Source organism: Trichoplusia ni, chromosome 14, assembly GCF_003590095.1.
Source record: "Trichoplusia ni isolate ovarian cell line Hi5 chromosome 14, tn1, whole genome shotgun sequence".
Lineage (NCBI taxonomy): Eukaryota > Metazoa > Arthropoda > Insecta > Lepidoptera > Noctuidae > Trichoplusia > Trichoplusia ni.
The window spans coordinates 2224204-2247254 of record NC_039491.1 but is presented as its reverse complement, the minus strand read 5'-3'; the positions used below and the strand labels follow the sequence as shown (position 1 = coordinate 2247254).

The following is a 23051-nucleotide window of genomic DNA, read 5'->3' as shown; positions in this document are numbered from 1 at the left end:
TGAATTGCTTGGGAACTATATACGTATTTATGTATTTTTTTCGAGAAAAAATTATTACTTAATTTATTACCTCTATATTATAGCGATGTTTATTGTGTAGTTTGTGTTTTTGAACGCTAGTAATTGTCGATATTGCATCTTTAAACTTTTTTCTTTCATTTCATAAAATTTAAGTAATAGTGCACGAAGAAGCCATACAGTCAACGTAATACCCTGCTTCAATACAATGTCGTGTGCTTGTCCTAGACATAGAGATTAACCTTGAAAAAGTACGTTTCTATGTATACTGTAACTATAGGAGATTCCTATAGGCTTAGAAATCGTTTGCGAAGTGGTTATTCATAAGTATTAAGGTATTTTGAAGGACTATTTTTGGTATTTGTGTACCGATACCTACCCAATAGTTATTCTAAATAGTAAGGGTCTTGACCTATCCAATAAACATAGTTTCTAATTTGAGTTAATTTATTTAATCTGTGGTACCTGTCTATAACTGAGGTCTTACTAAAAGCTTGTCATTCACTACATTGAACCAAGGCTCTTCCCTTACCTCTTTTAAAGTATGACAGAAAGGGCCAACAGTCCCGACTCTAATTAGGACTTAAGTGTGAACAGAATAATGGACGTACTATTTGCTAACAGGCTAGCAGTACGCGTAAAATCGTTGTAATTTAATGATATACGTCGCCGTCGCGCCACGCCCACAAGCAATGGCCAAAATACGGGTGGATGAACTTCAAAGAGTATGGTAGCGGTGGTAAAAAAAGTCAGTAATTTTCAGTATATTATTTTTAATACAAAATATACAAATGGTATAAAATTACAAACATCTTTCAGAGATTGATGTCTTTAATATCACATTTTACTACATCTGTCTATCCAATAATGTCCAAAAACCAACATTTCAGGGTTTATTATTTAAAGTCTTATTAAGTACCTATTTAATTCGTATATCTAAATAACCGCTTAAAGAGTATACTTATGTACAAAAACTCAATTTTTTTGCCGTAATCGTACAGTCGACGTCACATTGGTCATTGACATTGACGTTGAGCTGCTTGACGTTTAATCGATAAATACCATCAGTTTGTCGTCGACTGTACCAATACCTCCAACGCCCACGTTATAAATAGTATGAGTAGTTAATACTTTCAATATTGACGTAAACAGTACGTTCATTTCAATAAGGCTCCAAATTCTAGCACCTAAGTAAAAATCTATTAAAATAATTTATTGACTCCATAAACAAAATTTAAACAAGGAAAATTATACATATAAAATGTCTCTTCAAAATAATGTATTCAAATTCTACCATTAGGACTCATGCATAGTGCAAAATTTCCATGCTTGTGTGATTTTTTGGTATAGGCAAGGATAAACTCAAACTTTCTTCACATTGGCAACACATTACGCAGTCCTAACATTATTGGCGAGATCCATATTTGGTGGAATCCAACCGCCGAAAGCTTTCTCGAATTCCTTAGCGACAGCTATCGTTAAATGGTCGTTGCATTTGTTAGCTGCTATCTGTATACCGACTGGTAGTCCTTTTCTGGTCAGTCCGATTGGACACTGTGTAACGGGTAGACCTAGTGCGTTGAAGATTGTCAGGTACCCGCAGTTTAAGAATTTGTAGTATATCCTGTAATGCAGATGGGCTGGCGATGGGAATGTCGGATGGAGGAGTACTACGTCGTCTGATAATACTTTCTGAAATGTTAAAAATATGTTAGTATCCAAATTAGAGTAAGTTTTGACAGGGTTTGCTGATAAGGATGACTTCAATCCACGTCGCTCATGCGACTTGGAAATGTGTTTGATCGACCTTTGGTTCGAGTTCAGTCAATCGTTCACGCATTGCTTTTAGCGTGTCACAAGGTACTAGCTTATGAACAAGCGTCGTTGATATTTGAACTAATTAGACTTTAAGAAACTTAGCGTCAATTTATTACATTAAATTGGAATCCCAAGGTCACAAAAAAATACTTAAGTTTTAGTCAGCGATATCTTACCTCAAATTCTTCCTTAATTTCATCGAAAATTGCAAGAAGTTTCTTGTAATAATTCTTTGGTAGCGCATCGAAGAATTTCACTAAGGGCCCGTAACACACGCAAAGGAAGTTATGGTTCGAGAGCCCTACCATCGTCTTCAGGACTTCGGGCCACACTGAAACCCATTGGTCACGTTTCTCGGGATCCGTGTAGATGTTGCGAACGTGTTTTATGTTCATAAGAACCCTGATGCTTATTTCCCACATGTGTTCTAAGTGTTTGATTTTTAGCTGAAAATAGAACAGGGAGATTATGGCTTATGTTTTTTATAGCTTCTTCTGCTTTGTGTTTTGAACTTTTATACACAGTAGCCAAACCTCACTATTTGTTTCATGGAACATATATTTTTTTCCAAGCGACGTATCACCATCAAACTACTGTCAGCAAATAGGTCATGTAGGTACACCGAAAATTTAATCCTTAGCATGGTGTACTTACAAGTAATCCCAGTTAATCCTTACATTCTGTATGTTAATGTATACTTACCGGCTTTACTTCGATGTTGTATGTGTTCTGTATATGATCCTTGGCTTTTTCCATGGCCTGCCTCACTTCGGAACCAATAGGATCGGTTACATTACCCCCATCTCCTTCCATGTAGTAGAACTTTAGTTTTGATATGTCCACCTGTAAATATGAGAGCAATAAGATTTTTGGAAAATTAGTGCGTTTTAAATAATATTGTGGATGTCCATCTGCAAATAGTATTTCTTATGACTGAGAGAATAGTTCTAAATTCTGAATACCAAACGTCTATAAATAAACAAAATAAAACTTTAAAGGGTAAGGGGAGAGTTAAAATTATACATTTTTTTTTGTAACCCTAGACTCAGAAGAAGCATTCGTGGATTACACAAACGCTTGTTCTACGCGGGGACATCACGTGATCTGGTTTTAGTGTGGTGACCCGTGCTTACCTACCTACAAATTGTAGGTAATTAAGTACGTAATTCGGGCTAGTTATATTCACCTTCATACAGTTACTAACGCCCTTCATACCCTGTTTCTAGTCGAACATAGCCTTCACTTAAGCCTCTTAGCCTTGATCTACACAGTAAGCTCATTCAGTCAACAGTCGTAGGTCATTCCAGTCGCTACCAGATACTAAATCAGTTGTATACTTAGCAATGCTGTGTTTCTTTTTATTTCAAGTTACTGAGACTAGAATATAATAGCTCTAACTTTGCTTCGAACTTGGTAGATTTTTAACTAAAATTACCAAATACTAAAACTCAACGGTTTTTTCATTGTACTGAATAGAAAAAGTAGGCAGTCCTTGTAATAGAAAACATACCGGTTTGTCAAACGGCACCTCAATACCACCAGGCTGCTTCAGAACCTTCAGGAGTAGAGTGAGGTCTTCCGCATACCGAGCTATAGGTCCGACTGCGAAATACTCCTCAAAATCTGGATCCAGGCAGTCTGGAACGTGGCCTGGAATGACACAGTCTAGATTAAATATTGTGAATCGGGAAGATAACCAGGTACACTCTGACTCTAAGCTCTCAGCCTAAATGGCTGATCGCATAATATCATTTATGTACATATTTCTAAATAGGTACTTATAATATGACCTTAAATCGGATGCCAGGAGGAACCGGCGGCAAAAAGTTTTGGTTTTGAGAAGACGAGCACATATTAATTTGATCTGGGAAAAAAGATCCAGTTCTCGACTGGCCATGGCATCCATAGTCAAGAGCAATTTTCTGCTCGACAAAATGAATTAATTTGATTAAGTAGTTAATTATCTTTATTATTTAATACCCAGAAAGAGCTGAGAAGCGGATAAAATTTGCAGTTAAATACAATGGAGTTTTTAATCACTACTGCGTTAAACCAGGTGTCACAGGTCAGAATCCTATCTAAGGTTAAAAATGTCCATTGTTTTATTTACTCGATCTCAAGTATTTAAAAAGATGAAGATTACCTTCAACGGAGAGGAGTCTTGGTGTAGGTTTATGTCCAAAAATTCCACAAAACATGGGTGGAAGTCTGAGCGAACCAGCGATGTCAGATCCAACGCCGATGACAGAACCCGCTGCTGAGATTAGCGCTGACTGGAAGAACAAAAGGATTTAATTAACGTCACGTGACTTAAAAAAAACTCTAAGAACATAGGCACATGGCAATGCTCTGGATAAATACATCAGAACTCTTTCTACTTAGCACCTCAAAGTTGACTGGAGTTGTCTCAGTTAACCTCAATGTTGCCTTTTTTTCAGACTGTCATGAAAATACAACTTAAATTGACCATACGAAATTTTATACTTTAATGAATAGTTACAGATAGCTTTTAGCATAACGCCTAGTTGTCAAAGTTGCAGGTTGCTAAATAAATTGATGACAACATTGCGCTCTACCTTTTACCAATCTTACGGTAAGGAGCGGTAAATTATTTTCATCGAATTAGTTTCTTAAGTGTTTCGTGAAAGTTCTTGACGTTTTAACGGGCACTTCTCTTAGTAACCATCTATTTGGTAAGAATTGTTGTTACCTAAATTACATTGCACCGTTGAGTGGGTTTTACGTAACACATTTTGAGTGCCGATCCTCTGGTTTCTTTTTTGAGACTTCACGTCAATTGTCAACTTAGTAAACTGCGTATTAAAGATAAAAAATTTCTCATTAAGTATAGAAATGCTTTATACTTCTTTTTTATTGGCTTCATGGCTAACAAACGATTTTACTCCACGAAAGCTTCATTAAAAGAACAGCAAAACTGACTCCTCTCTTGGGAATTTCAGTAGCCTTGGTAACATATTCCACTCGGCTATCCATGCAGTCTAAAGTGTATGTATCATCTATCATCAAACTTACTTCTCCCCCAGAAGATCCTCCCGTCGTTCTCTTCTGGTCATATGGGTTCGTCGTAATACCGATCACATTGTTGTAAGTTTCCCAGTTCATGCAGAGTTGTGGCGTGTTCGTCACAGCTATAGGAATGGCCCCAGCAGCCCTCGCCAATTGTACGATAGCCGCATCTTTCTTAGCTGGATTTCTATATGCGTACACAGTCCCACAATCGTTACTCATGCCTGGAATTTTAATGAACATTTATTAGCACAGATCGAGTGAATTGATATTCTAAAGAGAACACCGTGTGTGACAATTATTAAATGTAAGTACAGTTTGTTTTTTAATTGTTGTTTGTTGTCTTATTCGTATTAATGGAAATGAAGTGCGTAGATTTGATGTTTGCGTAATTAAAGATACGGAAATATACAGTTTGATAACATATATATTTTGGAATCCGAGCAAATTGCAACAATTAGGATAAAACAAAGAGCGACAAAAAAAATGACAACAGTCTATAAAATCAAATTAATGTTCAATCTTAGGTACATCATATTAATCTGCGGCATGACTGAACATAATATAACAGTGAATTCATCGTAAATTTGAGTGAACCGAACTTTCTCTGCTTTCTCTGCATAGAAAACGCAACGAACACCAAACGACGTTTAACGTCGAAGCAATATTGAGTGCGTTTGGATCATAAAGTTTAATAAACAATACTGGACTGCTTTTTGTTTACTTACATCCGTCAATTAGCACATGCGTCAACTTTCGAATATGCATCCTACTTATCTTTTTATATTCGATTTGGCTTATTTTAGTCTTGAAATATTCGTGAATGTCCAGTAAAACTACCGAAATAAAAGAAGTCTCAAACAAATCTCTATTTACCTTCAACAGCCAAACTTTCCTTCACAGTCATGGGTACTCCCAACAGCGGGTATTCATGAGCTAGTTCTTCGGGCGATCTGTTCGTCGACGCTATCATCTTGTCGATCCCTCTGGCTTCCCTCAGAGCAGCGTCATATCGCGGCTCTACTATAGCGTTTAAGTATGGATTGGCTTCTTTGCATCTCTCTATGTAAGCTTCCACTACTTCTTCTGAAGTGACCTGAAAAATTAATGGAGGAATATTGAGTTTTGATGAACATTTTTCTTATTAGACAGTATTTTAGGCAGTGTATTCCCCATTTTCTTCAAGAATATCTCGTAAACTCGTAGTGTGGTAAAAATCCAAAATTTTAGACTAGGTAAAAAAATTGTGCATATTTTAAAAATAAAATCATTCCATTTATTAATTACTAGCTTTTCGCCCGCGGCTTCGCCAGCGTCAAGGTCGGTTATATCGCGTTTCCAAGAGAACTCTTCTAAATTTCGGGATAAAAACTATCCTATGTTCTTTCTCAAGGTCAACTCTATCTCTGTACCAAATTTTATCAAATTTTACCATTAAAATCGGTTCAGTGGTTTAGACGTGAAAGCGTAACAGACAGACAGACAGAGTTACTTTCGCATTTATAATATTAGTAAGGATGCTGTGAACGAAAAGCTGAAAATTTGCTTCTTTACCTTTTATTGTAGTTACAATAAAAACCACATTATTTAAATGTTATTGTAAACGTTTTCTACAAAAAAATATGTTGTTCATTATGATGACAGTAACGTTGGTGGCAATAAGACCGCAAAATTATAAAAAATAAATACAAAAATAATAATACAAATTGATGGTGTCCAACCAGTTTTTACAGATGTACTGTAACTATTTTTATTCTTTGTCCCAAAATGGTTCTTCAAAGACATAAATATACTCTACACTCTTTTTTAAAACTGCAATAGAATCTCTCATTTGAAGGGGTGGCAGAAGGCATGACAATGACATTTTCGATTGTGATGCTTTCTAATATTAATTTACTATTTTTGAAAGGACTACACCACACCTTAAATAATTTTACACTTGTGTCACTGGTGAATTCACAAACATTCAAGTCACATGCGCAATTAATAATAGCATAGTAGGAATATAGTAACATCACCTGTCGCGCCCTTATCATAGCAGCTAATGACGTAGCTGACTTGAAGAGCAGCGGGTTTGTCGGCGGCGGACATTTTCTATTCCTTCTGATGTTTAGCAGGTACGTTATAGGCACCACTAGTATAGCCAGCAGTGACACCAGGAACCTGAGGAATCTTCGCATGAAGCCGTTCATTGTGAATGTCTGAAACGGGATTGGACGGAAATTAGACATTGGAATATTTCCGTCAGTATTTTTTCTTTACTAGTTTCGGACCCAAGCAGAGCTGTTGATGTTGCGAGTCAAACTGTTTGGCTATCCCGAAAAATACGTGTGATTAAACCATACTAAACAGATAATGAATCTGTCTCTCGCAAGTTTTTTATTTCTTGATTTCATATTGTTGAATAGATTGGTTTTTTTTTGTGGACATATCTATAAATTATGCCGGTGGGAAGGGTACAAACAGCTTTATAATTAAAAATTGGAGAACTAATTATTAATCATGGTGCAAAAGTGTCATTCTGTCTCCAAGTAACCATCTTAAATGTCTAATTTAAGTTATATTTTAATTTTGTTAATGAGGAACGAAGATGGCGTTTCATTTCCACTGGGTATAAGGGTCAGCCACAGACAATAAGGTCCTTATCCTACGAGTAGTTTTTAGATCATCATCAGCATCCTAGCCTTTTCAACTTATATTGGTGTCTACTTCTAATACGACTGGATGAAGATAAGTACCAGTGTTGTGTCAGACTTAGAAGCTAGAAAGTTTTTAAATGCACGTAACGACTGTCAAAGACGTGTAAGTAACAACAGGACCCACAAGTTAACGTGTCTTCCGAAATAAAGATTATTTCTTTACGACATAGATGGTCACCCATAAACATACCGACCGTATTAAGCGTAGCTTAACCTTTTAGTTAGTATAAGATCTTATAAAAAATGTATGTAATGAAGTGCGTCAACGAAGTTTATTTCTGTAGAAAACAACCTTTTTTACTTTTATTTAACATTATAATTTATAGACTAACGCAATAACATAATAAAAAAACATGACAATGTTCAAGGCGTAATAAAATGTGTCTGTAAATACATGAGATACAATCTTTGTATGAAAAATGTCGTAACTTTGTGTTTAGGTAACCTTCTTACACTTGTAGTTACAAGATGTATAAAGCGGTCAAGTGCGAGTCAAACTAGCGACACTGCGAGTTCCGTAAAAATAGGTCAAAGAAAAACAAATCGGTTTTATTTACACTAATTTTATAAAGATTTGTATGCATGTTTGTAATGAATAAACTTAAAAACTACTGGACCGATTTCAAAAACACTTTCAGAATTAGAATGCTTAAATATCCCAGATGAACATAGGCTATTTATTAATTTGAAAAAAATGGACCTTTCATTGAAAAGATATCAAATTCCTTACTTATATCTTCTAACTAAACGGACGAAGTCGCGGGCAACAGCTAGTAACAAATAAATCTGACACAGAATCGGTCACAGACCCTTTAATAAACAACAGATCATTGTAACTATTTATTACTAAAATAAATTAAAAAATCGAAAGTGAAGGTATTCAAAATAGAGTAAAACGTTCATAGCCCGTTTACCTTTAAGACTTGCTTATAATTACTCAATCGGTTATGAAAAACCAATCTAGACCACAATAATAACATTTTGTTATTATGGACATCGAAAACAAAAACAAAACGTCATTGAAAAACCTTGATCATATTCATATTGTTTTTTTGTAATACCATATTCAGATTGAGGAAATAAAAGTTGCAATACTTAATTATGTGATTAAAAATAAAACGTTATCTGTCGAATGCATTTAAAAAAAAACTGGTATTTGTATAGGTCCAAAATTATTAAAAACGGTGACTGTCAGAAGAATGGTAAAAAAGGATGGATTGAAACGAGCCTCAGGGGGTTTACCACGCAATACATGGCGTAGGGTGGCATATCTTTTCCACACCAGCAATGATATTATTTTAAGACGAGGCGGACCCTAGTACAAATAGCCTTTTGAATAAAAAAAAAAATGTTTAGTCCCATCGAGAGATTTCTAAAAAATATTGGATACGTATTTTTCTTTTATCTTGTAAACAAAAAATGAATTGGATGCAATGTTTTAAACCTCTCGTGACGTCATTTACAAGTACACTTTACTAGCAAGTGATGGGTGTGTTTTTAGCTCCAGTGCTAAACTTAGGTACTTTTTATCTTCTTTACTTTTTAATGACTCGGTAAAATGAAAAATACGTATTCAATTTTTTTTAAATCTTTCCCGTAGACTATACAGATTTATATTATAAGATTCAGTCAAATACCTTACTGTAAAGCCTGTTACCACAATGTAAGTATTATCTATACTTATAGTAAGCATTTAAGTAGGTACAGACAGTCTTTGGTACAGACAAAACCGTCTCTTCATCCATGATTATATCTGGCGTTTAGGCCGTTAGGTGAACTAGTTTATGACCACAGTGATACGAGTGAATAGCTGTGTCATTAGTATGTGCCGTGAAAACTAAGATCTTACATATCACACTATCATTAGATTCACCTGTGATTATAGAGATGAGAGAAAAAAGTGCATTCTTTTGTCTAGCCTGTTGGTTTGGTGGTAAGTGGCCCTGAATGCTATACCATGGGCAAAAATCCCAGCTGCTGGTTTTCTCACCGTTATAAGCTAAAAATTTTTTAGTACATGAATTCGAAATGAAATTGTTGCTCGATGGGATTCGAAGCTGTGACCTTTGACTTGGCATGCTAACTGTCATACCACGCATATCACTGCTAATTAGAGAAGTAACTCCAGAAATTATGACTTTCCACATGCATGGATGATATGTTGATCAAAGATGTTGGGATGGGATGGGGGAGTCAAGAAAAAGAATTTGTGGATCATACAAATTAAACATTCAACAAGTCAGGCAGAGTGCTTTTAGCTTGGCGAACTTAACCACGTGGCTATCCTTGCTGTCTATGTTTGTCGAGAGCCTTACTTCGCATCTCTTGTGGAATTTAAGACTTAAAATGTTGACAAGCAGTCATTTTACTGGACCAAGATTCTTAGTTGAATTCTCGGTTTGTTCTCATCTCAGTCATTCATCAGGAATGTGGGTACATATTATTTTGTTCCTAAAGAGTCTACCGGAGGATCCTATTTATTTTATTTCCGATCTCTATTCCTTATGTATCCTTGGGATCCGGTCAAACACTGGAACCGGGACGCGCATCGAATTAATTATTTTTTACGCCATTCTTGTAAAAAATACAAAAAAAAGACATAAAAGTTCACATCAATAAAAGACTTCACTAGTTTTTTTCTTTTACATATAGCTTCATAATTAGAATTTGTAATGAATGAAGACAAACGTCCAAAAAACGTTTTAATTACGCAATCTTATTTTTTTATGGATAAATTGTTTCGCTAACTACCTTTTTAAATAGGTATAGCTGCTATAAATAGGTTCCTATGTTACTCCAGGACTTAGCTTCTTCTGTGTGAGTTTTGGATTTGGGAGGATAGGATTGAGGAGTTTAGAAGGATTTTCAGAATCAGAATCAGAATCAGAATCAGAATCAGAATCAGAATCAGAATCAGAATCAGAATAATTTTATTTGTAAAACATAGGATATTTACATACAGGTGTTAGGAGGTATTATGTGCGCTATGTCTTGCCGTGAAGGCGTACAAATATTAATATTTTAAGACGGGCAAGCTCTCGGCTTTCAAATAAGACAGAAAATCTGTTCCTGTCAGTATGAATCGGTACCTACTTGAAACAATCAAGGTAGGAATAGCAAGATTAATAAAATTACCTGTACTGGGACTAGGGCAACACGCATACCCGTCATTGCAACTCATGAAAATCAGGTTCTACAATGAAACCAACGAAAATATCCAAAACCCTTAAAATAGGCGGATCCCAGTGGAAAACGATAAAAGTTTTGGAAAAGTGAAACAAAAAATTACCTGTATCGCAAAAATCCTCAAAAGTGATCCCACAACATAGCCAAATGCACTCAAAAACTTCGAAATAGGCTTAGCCAAATACGGAGGGTACACCAACTTATAACTATTCAAAAAAACCTCTGCTATAACGAAACCATGATACACCCACGCAGTCAGCAGAATCAACACGAGACGAGTAAAAAAGTTCACAGTTGCATTAAACCCGGCAATGTTGAGAGCTATAATAGACCCGATCATTTTGTAATAGTCACTGGACGTGCGATAACAGATTCACGTTTGTTTTGATACGGTTTTATCAAAGGGAGATACTACACGCCCGCTGCCCACAGTTACGTTAGATGTACTGACTATAAAGCCCAAAGTTCAACACTTTACTGATTATAGGTGCATTGTATAACTTTCTCTTTTAATAGATTAGACTTGTATACATTTTTAGGTTCCTTAGGGTAAAGTCGGAACCCTATCATTAAGGCTCTGCTGTGTGTTCGTCTGTCACCAGGCTGCATCTCGTGAACCGTAATAGTTAGATTAAGGTAGTTTAAAATTAGACAGATAATGTAATTCTATTGAAGATATAACATTATTTTATTTAAATACTTACAACTGTCATTAGAGCAAAAAAAAAACAGTTATCAAGGTTGGTGTATATCTATAGCCAATTTATACGGAACCTTTAATGTCGCAAGTCCAACTCGTACTTGATCTGTTTCTAATCGGAATTATGAATTAATCATTAATCTCTGTAGGTTAGGTACCTATATCCGTCTACCTAGTCTTATCGGTCAGTCTACCTTGAAAGATAAGCTGTCCTTGGGATGTTCTAATTATTGTTCTGTCTCCGGGTGTGACTCTAAATGTACAAGCTACACGTGAAGCAATAAATAAAGATTTATTGGTATTTTAATACAAAGTTATTATACTTAATACTTCACAAGGAAGTACGTTCAATATGAGCATCGACGTCAGTTTGACTCGCGACCCCGCCCGTAACGTCAATTCATGACCAAGGACACCGGTTGGCTCCGAAACTAGTCGGGCAATCCTGTTAATTACGCGTGAGTAAGTATCATACTTCCTACTTATATTGTAAACGCGAAAGTTTATTAAATATGCATTTATGTTTGTTCCTCTTTCACGCAAAAACTATTGAGCGGTTAAAGCTGAAACTTGGTGCATAGGTAGTTTATAACCAGGATTATTACATTAGTTTTTATCCCGATTTTATGTTCCCTTGGGATCATAGCCGATTTGTAGCGGGCTTGCTCGCGGGCAACTGTAGTCTCTACCTACTTCTCTATATCTAATAGATCGTAGATATGGTTGATGTACAACCTGGTGTCAGAGTCTCTCCCGTAATCCTAAGTCATGACTATACAGACTCTTATAAAAAATCTCAGTTATGCCAATTTCCTCACGTTTTCCTTTACCGTACTACAAGCGATAATTACTTAGTATAATAAACACGTGAATTCGAAAAGTGAGAGATCGTTAGTGCTGGCTGGAGATTTTAACCCACGACCTATGACTTCTCAATACAACTGCATACCACGATGCTCTTAAATTGAGTAAACTATAATCATATTCAAAAGTGTTGCAACCTCTGTCTTATTAATAACAGATGTTAATTACTCGTAATGATATAAACATTGTTGATATCATCTCTTTATGCAATACATTATACGTGATGATAAAATAATTACGGAGGAAAATTGATAAGAAGATTTAGCAAACATTTTGTTTTATCGATAACTTTCTCTCTGATTTTATCTCGACGATGCGGCCTATGCGTGACATCTGGCAGCAAGCAACAAGCTTTAAAAAGTGAATTGTTGTTCGATAGTCCCGCTAAAACTCGAGAACGGCTGAACCGATTTTAGTCTTGAAATATCTATTTATTCATTTTTAAGGCCCACCAATACACTACTGTGTAAATATTCGTGGAAGTCCACGGAAGACTGAAACATTGAAAATAGGGAAAATTAATTTAATTCATTTATAAACCACAATTATATAATACGTATCTCAATATCGAATACAAGAGAGTAACACGTTCAGTTATCTCAATATTATTAGACATATTACAACACACCCTTTCATAACAGACCAAAATGTCACGTTCAGATGAATTAATTAAAGATTTATTGAAGCTGGTAGTACGAGGACTCTTCAAATTTTTTCATTCATTTATCAATTCTTTCAAATGATTATTAATTAATACTTGGAACCATCCATAATTCAGCAGATTTCGGGTTCTCTGGTGACTATGTATTGCGAATAAACCGCTGAACCGTGTTTGCCTTAGTTTGATTTGTAGGAACTTCTGTACCATGGAATTTGATCCTAGTTTCGCGGGGGATTCGCAAACATTCAAGTAACACACAAGACGCCTAGACTCAGAACAAGAATTCCTGTATCAGACAAATGTTTGTCTTTCATGGCAATCGAACCCGCGACACGTCGCACACCGTTGCCACTAGGCTGTCTGTTCAGTCAAACTGGTACAGTATTTAAAAAATACAATTGTGGAAACAGCCAGACATTATGGCGATCCTAATCCATCTGCGTAAGAGTCGGTTTTTGCGAGTATTATGTGAATTGTTATACAAAGGATTATATATGTTTACGGCTTGTGAGCGTAAATGGTGCGTGATGCACGTACGAGAATACGCAATCGCGAAAATGTAGAGCGGTAACTCCGAATGTCTAGAAATCGCAGCGTCGAGAGTTTTAAGAGGTCTTTCCGTTTTTTTAAGAAATAATATTAGGATTAAGGATACTAGAGCATAATGTGAAAGATAGATAGGTACGTTTCGGTCGAATTTTGTCAATACTATGAAGTTTACAAGGATGAAGTCTTTGTCACCTACGCCTGACTAAATAACGAGGCTATATAGGAGTCGCCGGAGAGAGCAGAGGAAAATTTGAATGGCTTGTTGTTCTTGTGCCGGTGCAACGGTGCTAGTTGCACTGACTGCTATACCGGAGGTTAGGTCCGATTCTTAATACTCGTACTATCCAGGAAAATCTATTCATTAATATTTTTTTCTGATTCCAGGTGTGAACATGTCTGTATTTAGAAATATTTCAACTTGTTTATCAGTACTTAGCGTAGTTTAGTTATCACCACAAGTTTTTCTTAGTTTGATACTAGATGGCGCTGTATGAAAGTTGTGGAATATCATTATTTTATTATACCTAGTTAGAAATTTCCATGTTAAATCTACTGGAATATGTCGGAAAACGAATTCACACCTAAAGAAGTTTTGATTCCTGACCATGCTTTTTATTTATTTCATTATTGCACGTGTATTTTACTCATAATGTATGCCAATGCACAGCGTTATATAGGTACATGTGTATACTTACAGTGGCTACAACGGACGTGCAACTTCAAGGTTTGGATTTCCTAACAATTAACTATCCAAACTAATAATTACTGTGAGGTTTACATCATTTGTCGGTACTCCAAGTACTAAGGGATTAGGTAGGTCGATCAATAATATTCCTGATAATAGGTAAGATTATTACAGGAAGAAGCACAATATGTAATGGGGGCAATTGATAAACGTAGAGATCTTATAATCTAGAGCATATATGAAGAAATTTCGTAAATTTTGCTCCTAAGTTTGGTGGCCTACGATGCGTGTATCTCAAACTAAAGTTAAATTATCGCAGATGTAGAACAGAGACACCGCTATGTTCTCTTCTTTGTTACAAAAAAAGCGGCCCTCGCATTCTGAATTTTTCTTTTGTCACAAGTGGTTTCTCAAACATGCGCAACGACACCCAGACTGAGATCAAGCATTCGTGGATCAAACTCGCGACACGTCGCGCCCGGTAGCTTAGGCGTGGACCTTAACCATTCGGATAATAGGCTATACTTGTTTAAGTAAATTATTTATTTGCATAAATATTTTATATAATAATACAAAAATAAACTCAGAAAATTACATGAGTTTATTTACAAAATATATGGATTTGTGAAATACTTCATTAAACATGATGGCTTTTAAATTAATTTTCCACAAAGAGCCGACCGCCATTTTGATTATCTATATCATTTCATAAATAGTTTTGTATAGGTAAGTAAATACTTAAGTACACGCTACTGAAACGAGGTTATTATAGATATTACATTGTATAATTTCTATAGTCTGTCATCAATAGAGAGAGATAAGTGGGTACATCGTCCACAGTTATTTGATATTGATGAAAATTAAAATGATAAACATTTGTGAAGCAGGTTCACATCAATTTATTGTACAATGGACCCAACCGCCAATGTCAGTTTAATTCCCGATCCCACTGCTCCCTCAGCCCATGATTAAGGACTGCGGATAAATCCAAAACTAGTCGTGATATCCCGAAAAAGACGCATGAGCAAAACCATTGTTTATTAAATAGCTTTCATTTCTGTCATTTTTCTTTTGGGCATGATTATAGAGGTTTTTGTCTGAGCTGACTAAATTGCAAAATGTGACAAAATGCTAGTCTAGGTTTTTTCTATCTATTGAACTTGAACTAAGAAGTTTCAGGTGTGCCAGCGTGGCGATGTTCTACAAAGTAGCGAAAGAAAGAAGAAAGAAAAAAGAAGAAAAGCACATGATTTATATTAAAGACTTCTTCAAATATTACTCAAAGAATAGGCCGGAGGCTTGGCCAACATATCGAGACACACCGCATTACAAATTTCTTTAAAACTTTCAACTGTTGTAGGTCTATTTATAACATTCATGCATTTCATATAGTATAAGTTATTTCATAACCGAGGTAATTAGAAAACTGACATGGGAATGAGTTGGGGACTAATGGTGATCATTAAACTCAGTTCTGACGAGATATGAGAAAGTATTTAGCTTTCGCCTACCGAGTAAATGTACTTGACATTATGTCGTGTTTATCTCAAATAACGGAACTATATAACTATAGCTCCGCCTGCTTGGCCATTCGCCTGCCATCATTTTGCATCTACTGAACCGTCATAGCTTATTTTTCCAAAGGTGTGTTAAGTTACGCCAGACGCTTTCAAAATTCATGGTGATACATGAATCATAAGAATAAAACTTGTTGAGAGTCAAACTTGTCACTCTAAAGGAATTCCGTACAAGTAGGCAACAAGAAAAAAATTGCAATAAAAAAAATGACAGAAGCAAGCTTTGCTTAATCTCGATATTTATTTTCGGTGACAGAAATGCATCTACTGCAAAAAATACTCTCTTAATTGATTAAAAAATAGCCTAGTGACAAACTGATAGTCGTTTTACCTTTTGGAAACGGAACATTATTTATATACCTTCATTACTGCTTACTGCGTACAATTTGTCAATTGCACTTTCAACGAACTTTGTGACATGAGTGACGATAGTGCTTTATTTTTGATCTGTTGTTTATGATATTTTTAGAATTCCATTAGAATGTCTCTTTAAATTATTTAATTTCGATGCGCAAACCAATGTCAATGACATTTATAACCTTACACCCACAAAAATCCTCACCGGCTCTTAATTTTGCGCCATGACTCTAATGCATAGGTCAAACCGGTTGATATTTTGATAATGCTAACTACTTCCGAGGTTTTCAATGTCACACCTTATAGGAAACACTGTAGGCTCTTTTACATAAGTCCGAGGACAGAAAAGGATCAATAGAAAAAATAAGATCGAAGCATTTTCTTCATGTGTAGGTGAACATTCCAGGCTGATATAATGATGACAAGAATAATTAATTCGTCCAAATTGACCATTCCAATTTATTGTTGATCTCCAGTTTGCAAAATCTACAAACGGACAGGATTTCATCACATTTGGATGTGACTTTTGACAGCATGTTTTGAGGTTATACACTAATTTTCATAGATACACTTACATACATATTTAAAAAAACGAGCAAAAAAAGTGTCAAATCACACATGATAATTATTAAATTAAATACAAGTACCACGTTCGGGAGATAATTCGTCGTTCAAGTAAACTGCGTTAAGGTAGGGTTCGTGAGGCAATCGCATTGCTTAGCAAGCGGGTCGGTCAAGCTAACGTGGGCTAGGCCTTGCAACACCATCAGTTTTCTCAATTACATGTACTGTCAACTGGATATTAGCAAACAAAGAATTACGAAAAGCGACCTTATGATGTTCTGACGATAAGAATTTTCGTTGGAAAATTGAAAGTTCCTAAATTTTATCCGGAAAAAATCTTGAAAGTTTTGATAAAAGAATAAGATGGATAAATCATTTTCTTTTCTTTTCCAATCAAAGTAAAACTCGAAGTTATTCTTTTTTCCAAGTAATTTCAATGAAGTACTTACTACCAACAAATAATAAGTATTATACCCAAGTAATAGTTAGTAGTTGGCTAATAGCTTGCTAATAATGTAGTCGCCGATAAAACCTGGTAAAAATAAGTCACTTTTTAAGAAAGTTAATGAAATAAAGAATTGTCCCCAAGGCCACCTTCGATGTCTACTGTACTTGTGGCTATGTCAACAGAAGGACGGTTTGTGATGGTCGTTTTGCGCAATTTGCTCCGATATTTGAAGAGTGGACGCGTGAAGTGGCAAGTAGGAATATCAGTGATGAGTTGCGTATTTTTACGTTTGTTAGGTAAATATTTGGTTTGCAACTCGTTTTAGATGGTCTAAGCGATATTGTGGTTGTAGATTTTTAATCGTTTTCTTTGGGATTTGTAACATTATGGAGAAATTAATTTATTCTTTCCGGAACTACTCAACTATTTTCGTTACCTTTGTTAGTCATCAAATACAGATGTTTTAGTGGTTTTCATTCGTGTATTTCTTTTCGTTTTGTCGTAAACAAGAATTACAATATTTCGACATTAAACAATGGTTTTTTCTTATACATTCTAATGTACAGCATTATGTAATGTCACTACAAGAAGCCATAACGACCTTTGCCATGTTGTCTCTGATAAATCAGAGGCCTAAAGCAAATATGACGACATCGCACACCTTCAATTTATGCACGGCTTAAGTCAACTTGTAGGTGATCAATTTCTAAACAAAACATGGTGACTGATGACGTATAGATAAATAAACTCTTCTGTTTTATGCAGTAGCAGACGAAGAAAGATTTTTTTTTTATTTAAAGTTTCGTGATAATTTTTGCCAATTATACTGACAACAAGTGGCGATACACCTATTATGGACAAAACTTATTTCTAATTATGGACGAAATTACTGAAGTATAACCATAGAAAACTATTGAAATCTTTGGAAAAGCTCTCAGGTCTCCTAACTTGCTACAGTCACTACCTGCCGTGCCATGTCATCAGAACAATCAACCTTAACAAGATATAGGTAATTATTGGATTCTAAGCTTGAGTCCGGTCATACATAAGATAGTGCAAGTTTCCGAAGTCCGCCATTTTCAGCCTTATCACCATATAAATTCATTGAGGTCCACACACATCCACGCATCGTTAGGTTTAAAGTCATCGGGCATTGAAGACTTGCTAATTTCGCTTGCGAAGGGCTTTAGTATAATTGCACATTTCATTATAAATTCCATCCAAATTCCTCCAGCTATTAATATTCTGTATAAACTAGTAGTAGAGGGTTTGTAAATATCCGCTAAAACGCTCGTTGATACGATTCGAGCGGAAATGGTCGATGCAATGTTATTCGAAAGTATTGCACGTAGACTTTATGAATCGTGGCGTGTTTCATTAGCTGTCGTTGATCATGAGATTAGTTTGCTACTTCCTTTTTTTGTTTCAAGTTTGTAGTTCTCATAAACTTAAGAAGTGGGTTAACTCACCCTTGAATAAATCGCAGGTGTGCTGATTTATTTAAGATGTTTTTCCTCTACCGTTTGAGCAAAAGATAATTGCTTTGTCATACGTAAAAAACCATCTGCGACTGCTAATTTATAAAAACTTCGAGCCAAACGTGATGAAACTTTTGACAGGATCAAATGACATCTATTTCAAGTAAAATAAAAAAAAAGATTCAACAAAATCGGTTCTTGCAATCCGAAGTTCTGAGTTAACAAACAAAAAAACACACGAATTAAAAACTTCTGTTTGAAATTGGTTGATAAATTCGAAAAGTCATTAGTGCGTGCCGGGATTTGAACTTACAACCTTTGACTTGTCAGTCCAACGTTCATAACACCACGCTACCGACTTGAGCAAACTATAATTATGTCCTGAAGTGTTGCGACCTCTGTCTTATTAATAAGAGATACTAATTACTTATATGAAGGCAATCATGGCTGAACTTGTAACTGAAGAAACTAGTTTTGTTGGGGGGGGAAATGAGAAAGATATCTAACAATAAGAGAAAAATCTTGAAAGATGTACCAGGGTTCCCAGGCTGTAGTACAAACTACCGACCAGTGACCACTACAGAACTAGTTTAGAAGTAAGCAAAGACCTAAATTACGCTTCTTACTTTGATATTAAAACATTTTGTCAAGGTAAGCGTTTACATAATACCAGTGATTATTACAATTAATTTCCAGTCTGACCAAGATTTTATCTGAAGTTTTATTGAATCATTGTGAATGTTTCGCCATAATTTTATTGATTTGCTGTGCAGTTCGTTTTACAACTCATAATTACAACTATTACTATTTAGGGTTACCAAACATAGCCTAGTCATTAAAATGAAAAGCTTTGAAACTTCTAAATGATTTCTAAATAATATTGTTCCAGATTCACAGCAGCTTGCAACTCTTGTTATTTATGAGGGCTTATTAAATTGTAGCTTAATTAAAAATATAACTGCGAAAATAAACAACCCCCTTGCATGAAAGTATTTTAAAACGTGAAACTACTAAAATGGTTAAAAAAAATATAAAGATAAAAACAATTTATTGACTGACCTGTTGGTCTAGTGGTCAGTGGCCCTGACTGCTATACCGGAGGTCGTGGGTTCGATTCACACCCAGAATAAATGTTTGTGTGATGATCACGATCATTTGTTCTGTGTCTGGGTGTAATTTATCTACATGATGCATGCATTTACAAATATACTTATATGTTTTAATTATCAGTTATCTAGTACCCATAAAGCAAGCCTTGCTTAGTTTGAGACTAGATGGCGGTTTGAGAAACTTAAATATTTCAAAAATATTTTAAATGTCCAGTGTCTTAGCTACTAAAAAACTATACTATTGCTCTCCACCAAAACTAGAGTTCCAATACATATAAATTTGATAACATCGATCACGAGAAATGACTTTCCTTTCAATTGTTGGATCAGCTTGTTTAATTCAAAATGGCCACTGACGCACCAGTAACCGCGCGAAGAAATCAAAGGAAGGAACGAAATTATCAATGATCGAAGTAAACTTTCTAAAGTGTACCCTATTGATGCGTATCCAATACTTCCTTGTTATTGTGTAGTTATAAGTGCTTTGAAACGTTAAATTAGGTTGGTGTTCCTAGAGCAGTGGGGTTTCTATGATCTCTCTCTATTATTAGAAAAGGGGAAACTCCAGTGGAGTCCAGAATACTCTTACATTCCCCTCTCTCCATGCAGAGGAAGTATTAGAGGATATTCCGGGATTACAATGTGTTTAGCTTATATAATACCCGAAATCCTGTTAGATTTGGGGGATGTCATTGATTCCCTGGGGAAAAAGCGGGTAGTCTCAGAGTTATTGACTAAACTTGACCACCATGCAATGTCTCCCGCATTGGCGAGCAAAGACTAAGATGTCTTTGCACGGCAATCCATAAGAATTCATTATACACACAAAACTGTATTTTAGCCGATAAGCGTAAAAAAACGGAAAATGTTAATGAATGTTTCCTTCAGTGAAGAAATAAATACACAGTACCTTCTTTTGCATTGAGAGCATCGACGTATTAATTAAACTGAATAAAACCTTCTTGTCATCTAACATTCTGGCATAATATATACGTACAGTCATGTTTTTTTCAAATGTCAGTCAATACAAAATACGCTCTATCCTATTTTTCTATTGGTTTGTTGACTTGCAAAAAAACTATGCAATACATAGGTAGGAATCGTAAGAAGGAATTACTACATATCTTAAGCACTTGGTCTTACTATGGGTTACAATCTCTTTGCTATAGTAAACTTGGACAGCGTCCTTGAGAAAATATAGGTAATAATATACCAGACCATGACAATGTCGTATGCCGAGCAAAATTATGATTATCTTTTTCTTATTTTCATATGGTTGATTTGAAAACTGGTCTCAGAGATTTTAAGTCTTCTAAAGGCTTAATAGACCATTTATAATTCCAAGGATATGACATTTAAAATATGATCAGGGGATCGCCGCATCTTAAAGGAATATGGACCTACTTATCTCTTATCTCTGCATTACCCGATGCACGATGGTTGTCTGGTAGAGAATGCCTCAGGCATTCAGTCCGCCATTTTACATATTTTCATGTATAAGATGTATAAATAAAGTAATATTATTGCGGGTGTTCAAAACGTTCAAGCCATCACGTTTTATAGACATCGTGGTAGAGCCTTTAAATGATTTAACGTTTCGATTGCTTCAAATGTTATATCGGTGCCAAGCGTTACTATCAACAAACTTTGGAACATTCTTGACCTTTCAAGATGCAAGTCATCGCCGTCAGATAAGTCCATTATAGTTCCTAATGCCTATTAAAAATCGATTACAATAAAGAGGTAACATAATTAATCAATAGAACTGTTAACTATTGCAAGAAGCTAAAACTGGAAATATAAACGAAAATTTTAAAAATCCAAAATCCGACGTTTTTAATTATCCAGCTATTTTTATAGTTGTAAATTTCATTGTCATCGGGATTGAAGCTACCCTGAAAATTAGAGCCTGCTAGCTAATCGGGAAGACCCCCAAAATTGAGTTGCAAATATCCAACCGGAACGACAAACATGCAAACACGAAAGTGAGCATATAATAAAAATGTCGGAAAAACATATGCAATTTTTCTCTATAAAATCCAATCAAATCTTTAATTGAGGTTTCAAAATTAAAAATCAAATAAATAATATAATTAATAATTTATTAAAATAGGATTGTTTATATTTACAAGTTCTCGCATCAAACCAATAACTGTCCAAGTAAGTGAAATTTTACTTTTATTTTTACTTACAACATGTACATAATATATGATTGAAATATATGTGCTAAAAGTGAAAATTCAAGTACCGTTGACTACAAAACAAACCCATTGCCGGTGCTAATGAATTGCGAAAATGAATGATTAGGAAATAAAAAATGAGGAATTATAAATAGCTACAAGTCTATCAATGTATGAATGAAAATTCATCATTTCCATCACACAATAATTAAAATTTTTGAGGTAAATGAGCTATTGAAGTAGTCATACATACTTACTATTTTGCATTTATAACCAAAGAAACCTATTGAATATCATATGAGTTATGTGACCCACTGACTTATAGTAATGAATATTCAATGCAATTGTTTGGAATAATTTAAAATTATACCTACATTTATTATTAACTTGCAATTACTACACATAAAACATTAATATAGAAAAAATAATATTCTTAAATTATTTAAAAAGCTTTCCCAAATATCTTAATATCTTAAAAAAAATGGTTTAGATCAGAACAACTATTTTAATAGGCAACCTATTTAAGTGCGTGTAATAAAAATAATATAAAAGACACAAAAACTTACATAAAAAATCACGTCACTCCAATTTAAATAATATCGATGAGAAGAATATCATAGAATGCACTCAAATTTCGAAAATCGATATCGCGTGCGCACCGCTGTGGCGCGCGCAACCGACTCACGCATCCGCCGTTAAAGTACCCGTTGGAGGTGCGCACGCGCATCATGCAGAAAGTTGGTAAGTAGATCTAAGTAATGTCTCGTACATTTCCTCCATCCGTTGTGTTTGACTGGCCTACTAATCTTGACACTACGTACTTATTTATGCATTGGACCAAGTTTTGTAAATCGAATGAATAAAATATCTTGTAATGTTTTTGCTATTGAACTCTTCATATTTTTTGTTTGTGTTTGGTAGATCGGAGAAAAGATCGTAATATGTTTTTTACAGTCTTATTCATCGATGATAGGGTACAATTTATGTTATAAAATATTCCTAACGTTCTATAACCTTTGGCCTTTGGAAATCGGAATTTCTTTGCAAGCCAAGTTAGTATCGACTCAGTCTGGAAGAGTTCGGCTGAAAACTGTATCTCATAATTATCTGTATTCAAACATATCCCTTGAC

At 35.1% G+C, this 23051-nt stretch overlaps 1 protein-coding gene across 2 annotated transcripts; it reads right to left on the bottom strand.

Moving 5' to 3' along the window:
• Window positions 1-774: 774 nt before the first annotated feature.
• Window positions 775-22616, bottom strand: LOC113500843 (fatty-acid amide hydrolase 2-B). Of its 2 annotated transcripts, none has more exons than XM_026881742.1 (9): window positions 22487-22616; window positions 6882-7064; window positions 5740-5959; window positions 4870-5087; window positions 3980-4109; window positions 3347-3486; window positions 2539-2679; window positions 2013-2282; window positions 775-1710 (listed from the first exon to the last, which is right to left on the bottom strand). In XM_026881742.1, the coding sequence occupies exons 2-9, from the start codon at window positions 7053-7055 to the stop codon at window positions 1408-1410; spliced, it is 1596 nt and encodes a 531-aa protein (XP_026737543.1). In that variant the 5' UTR covers window positions 7056-7064; window positions 22487-22616; the 3' UTR covers window positions 775-1407. The 2 variants fall into 2 exon arrangements, with proteins under 2 accessions (XP_026737543.1, XP_026737542.1); XM_026881741.1 differs by lacking the exon at window positions 22487-22616 and adding an exon at window positions 10852-11260.
• Between the last annotated feature and the right edge of the window lie 435 nt (window positions 22617-23051).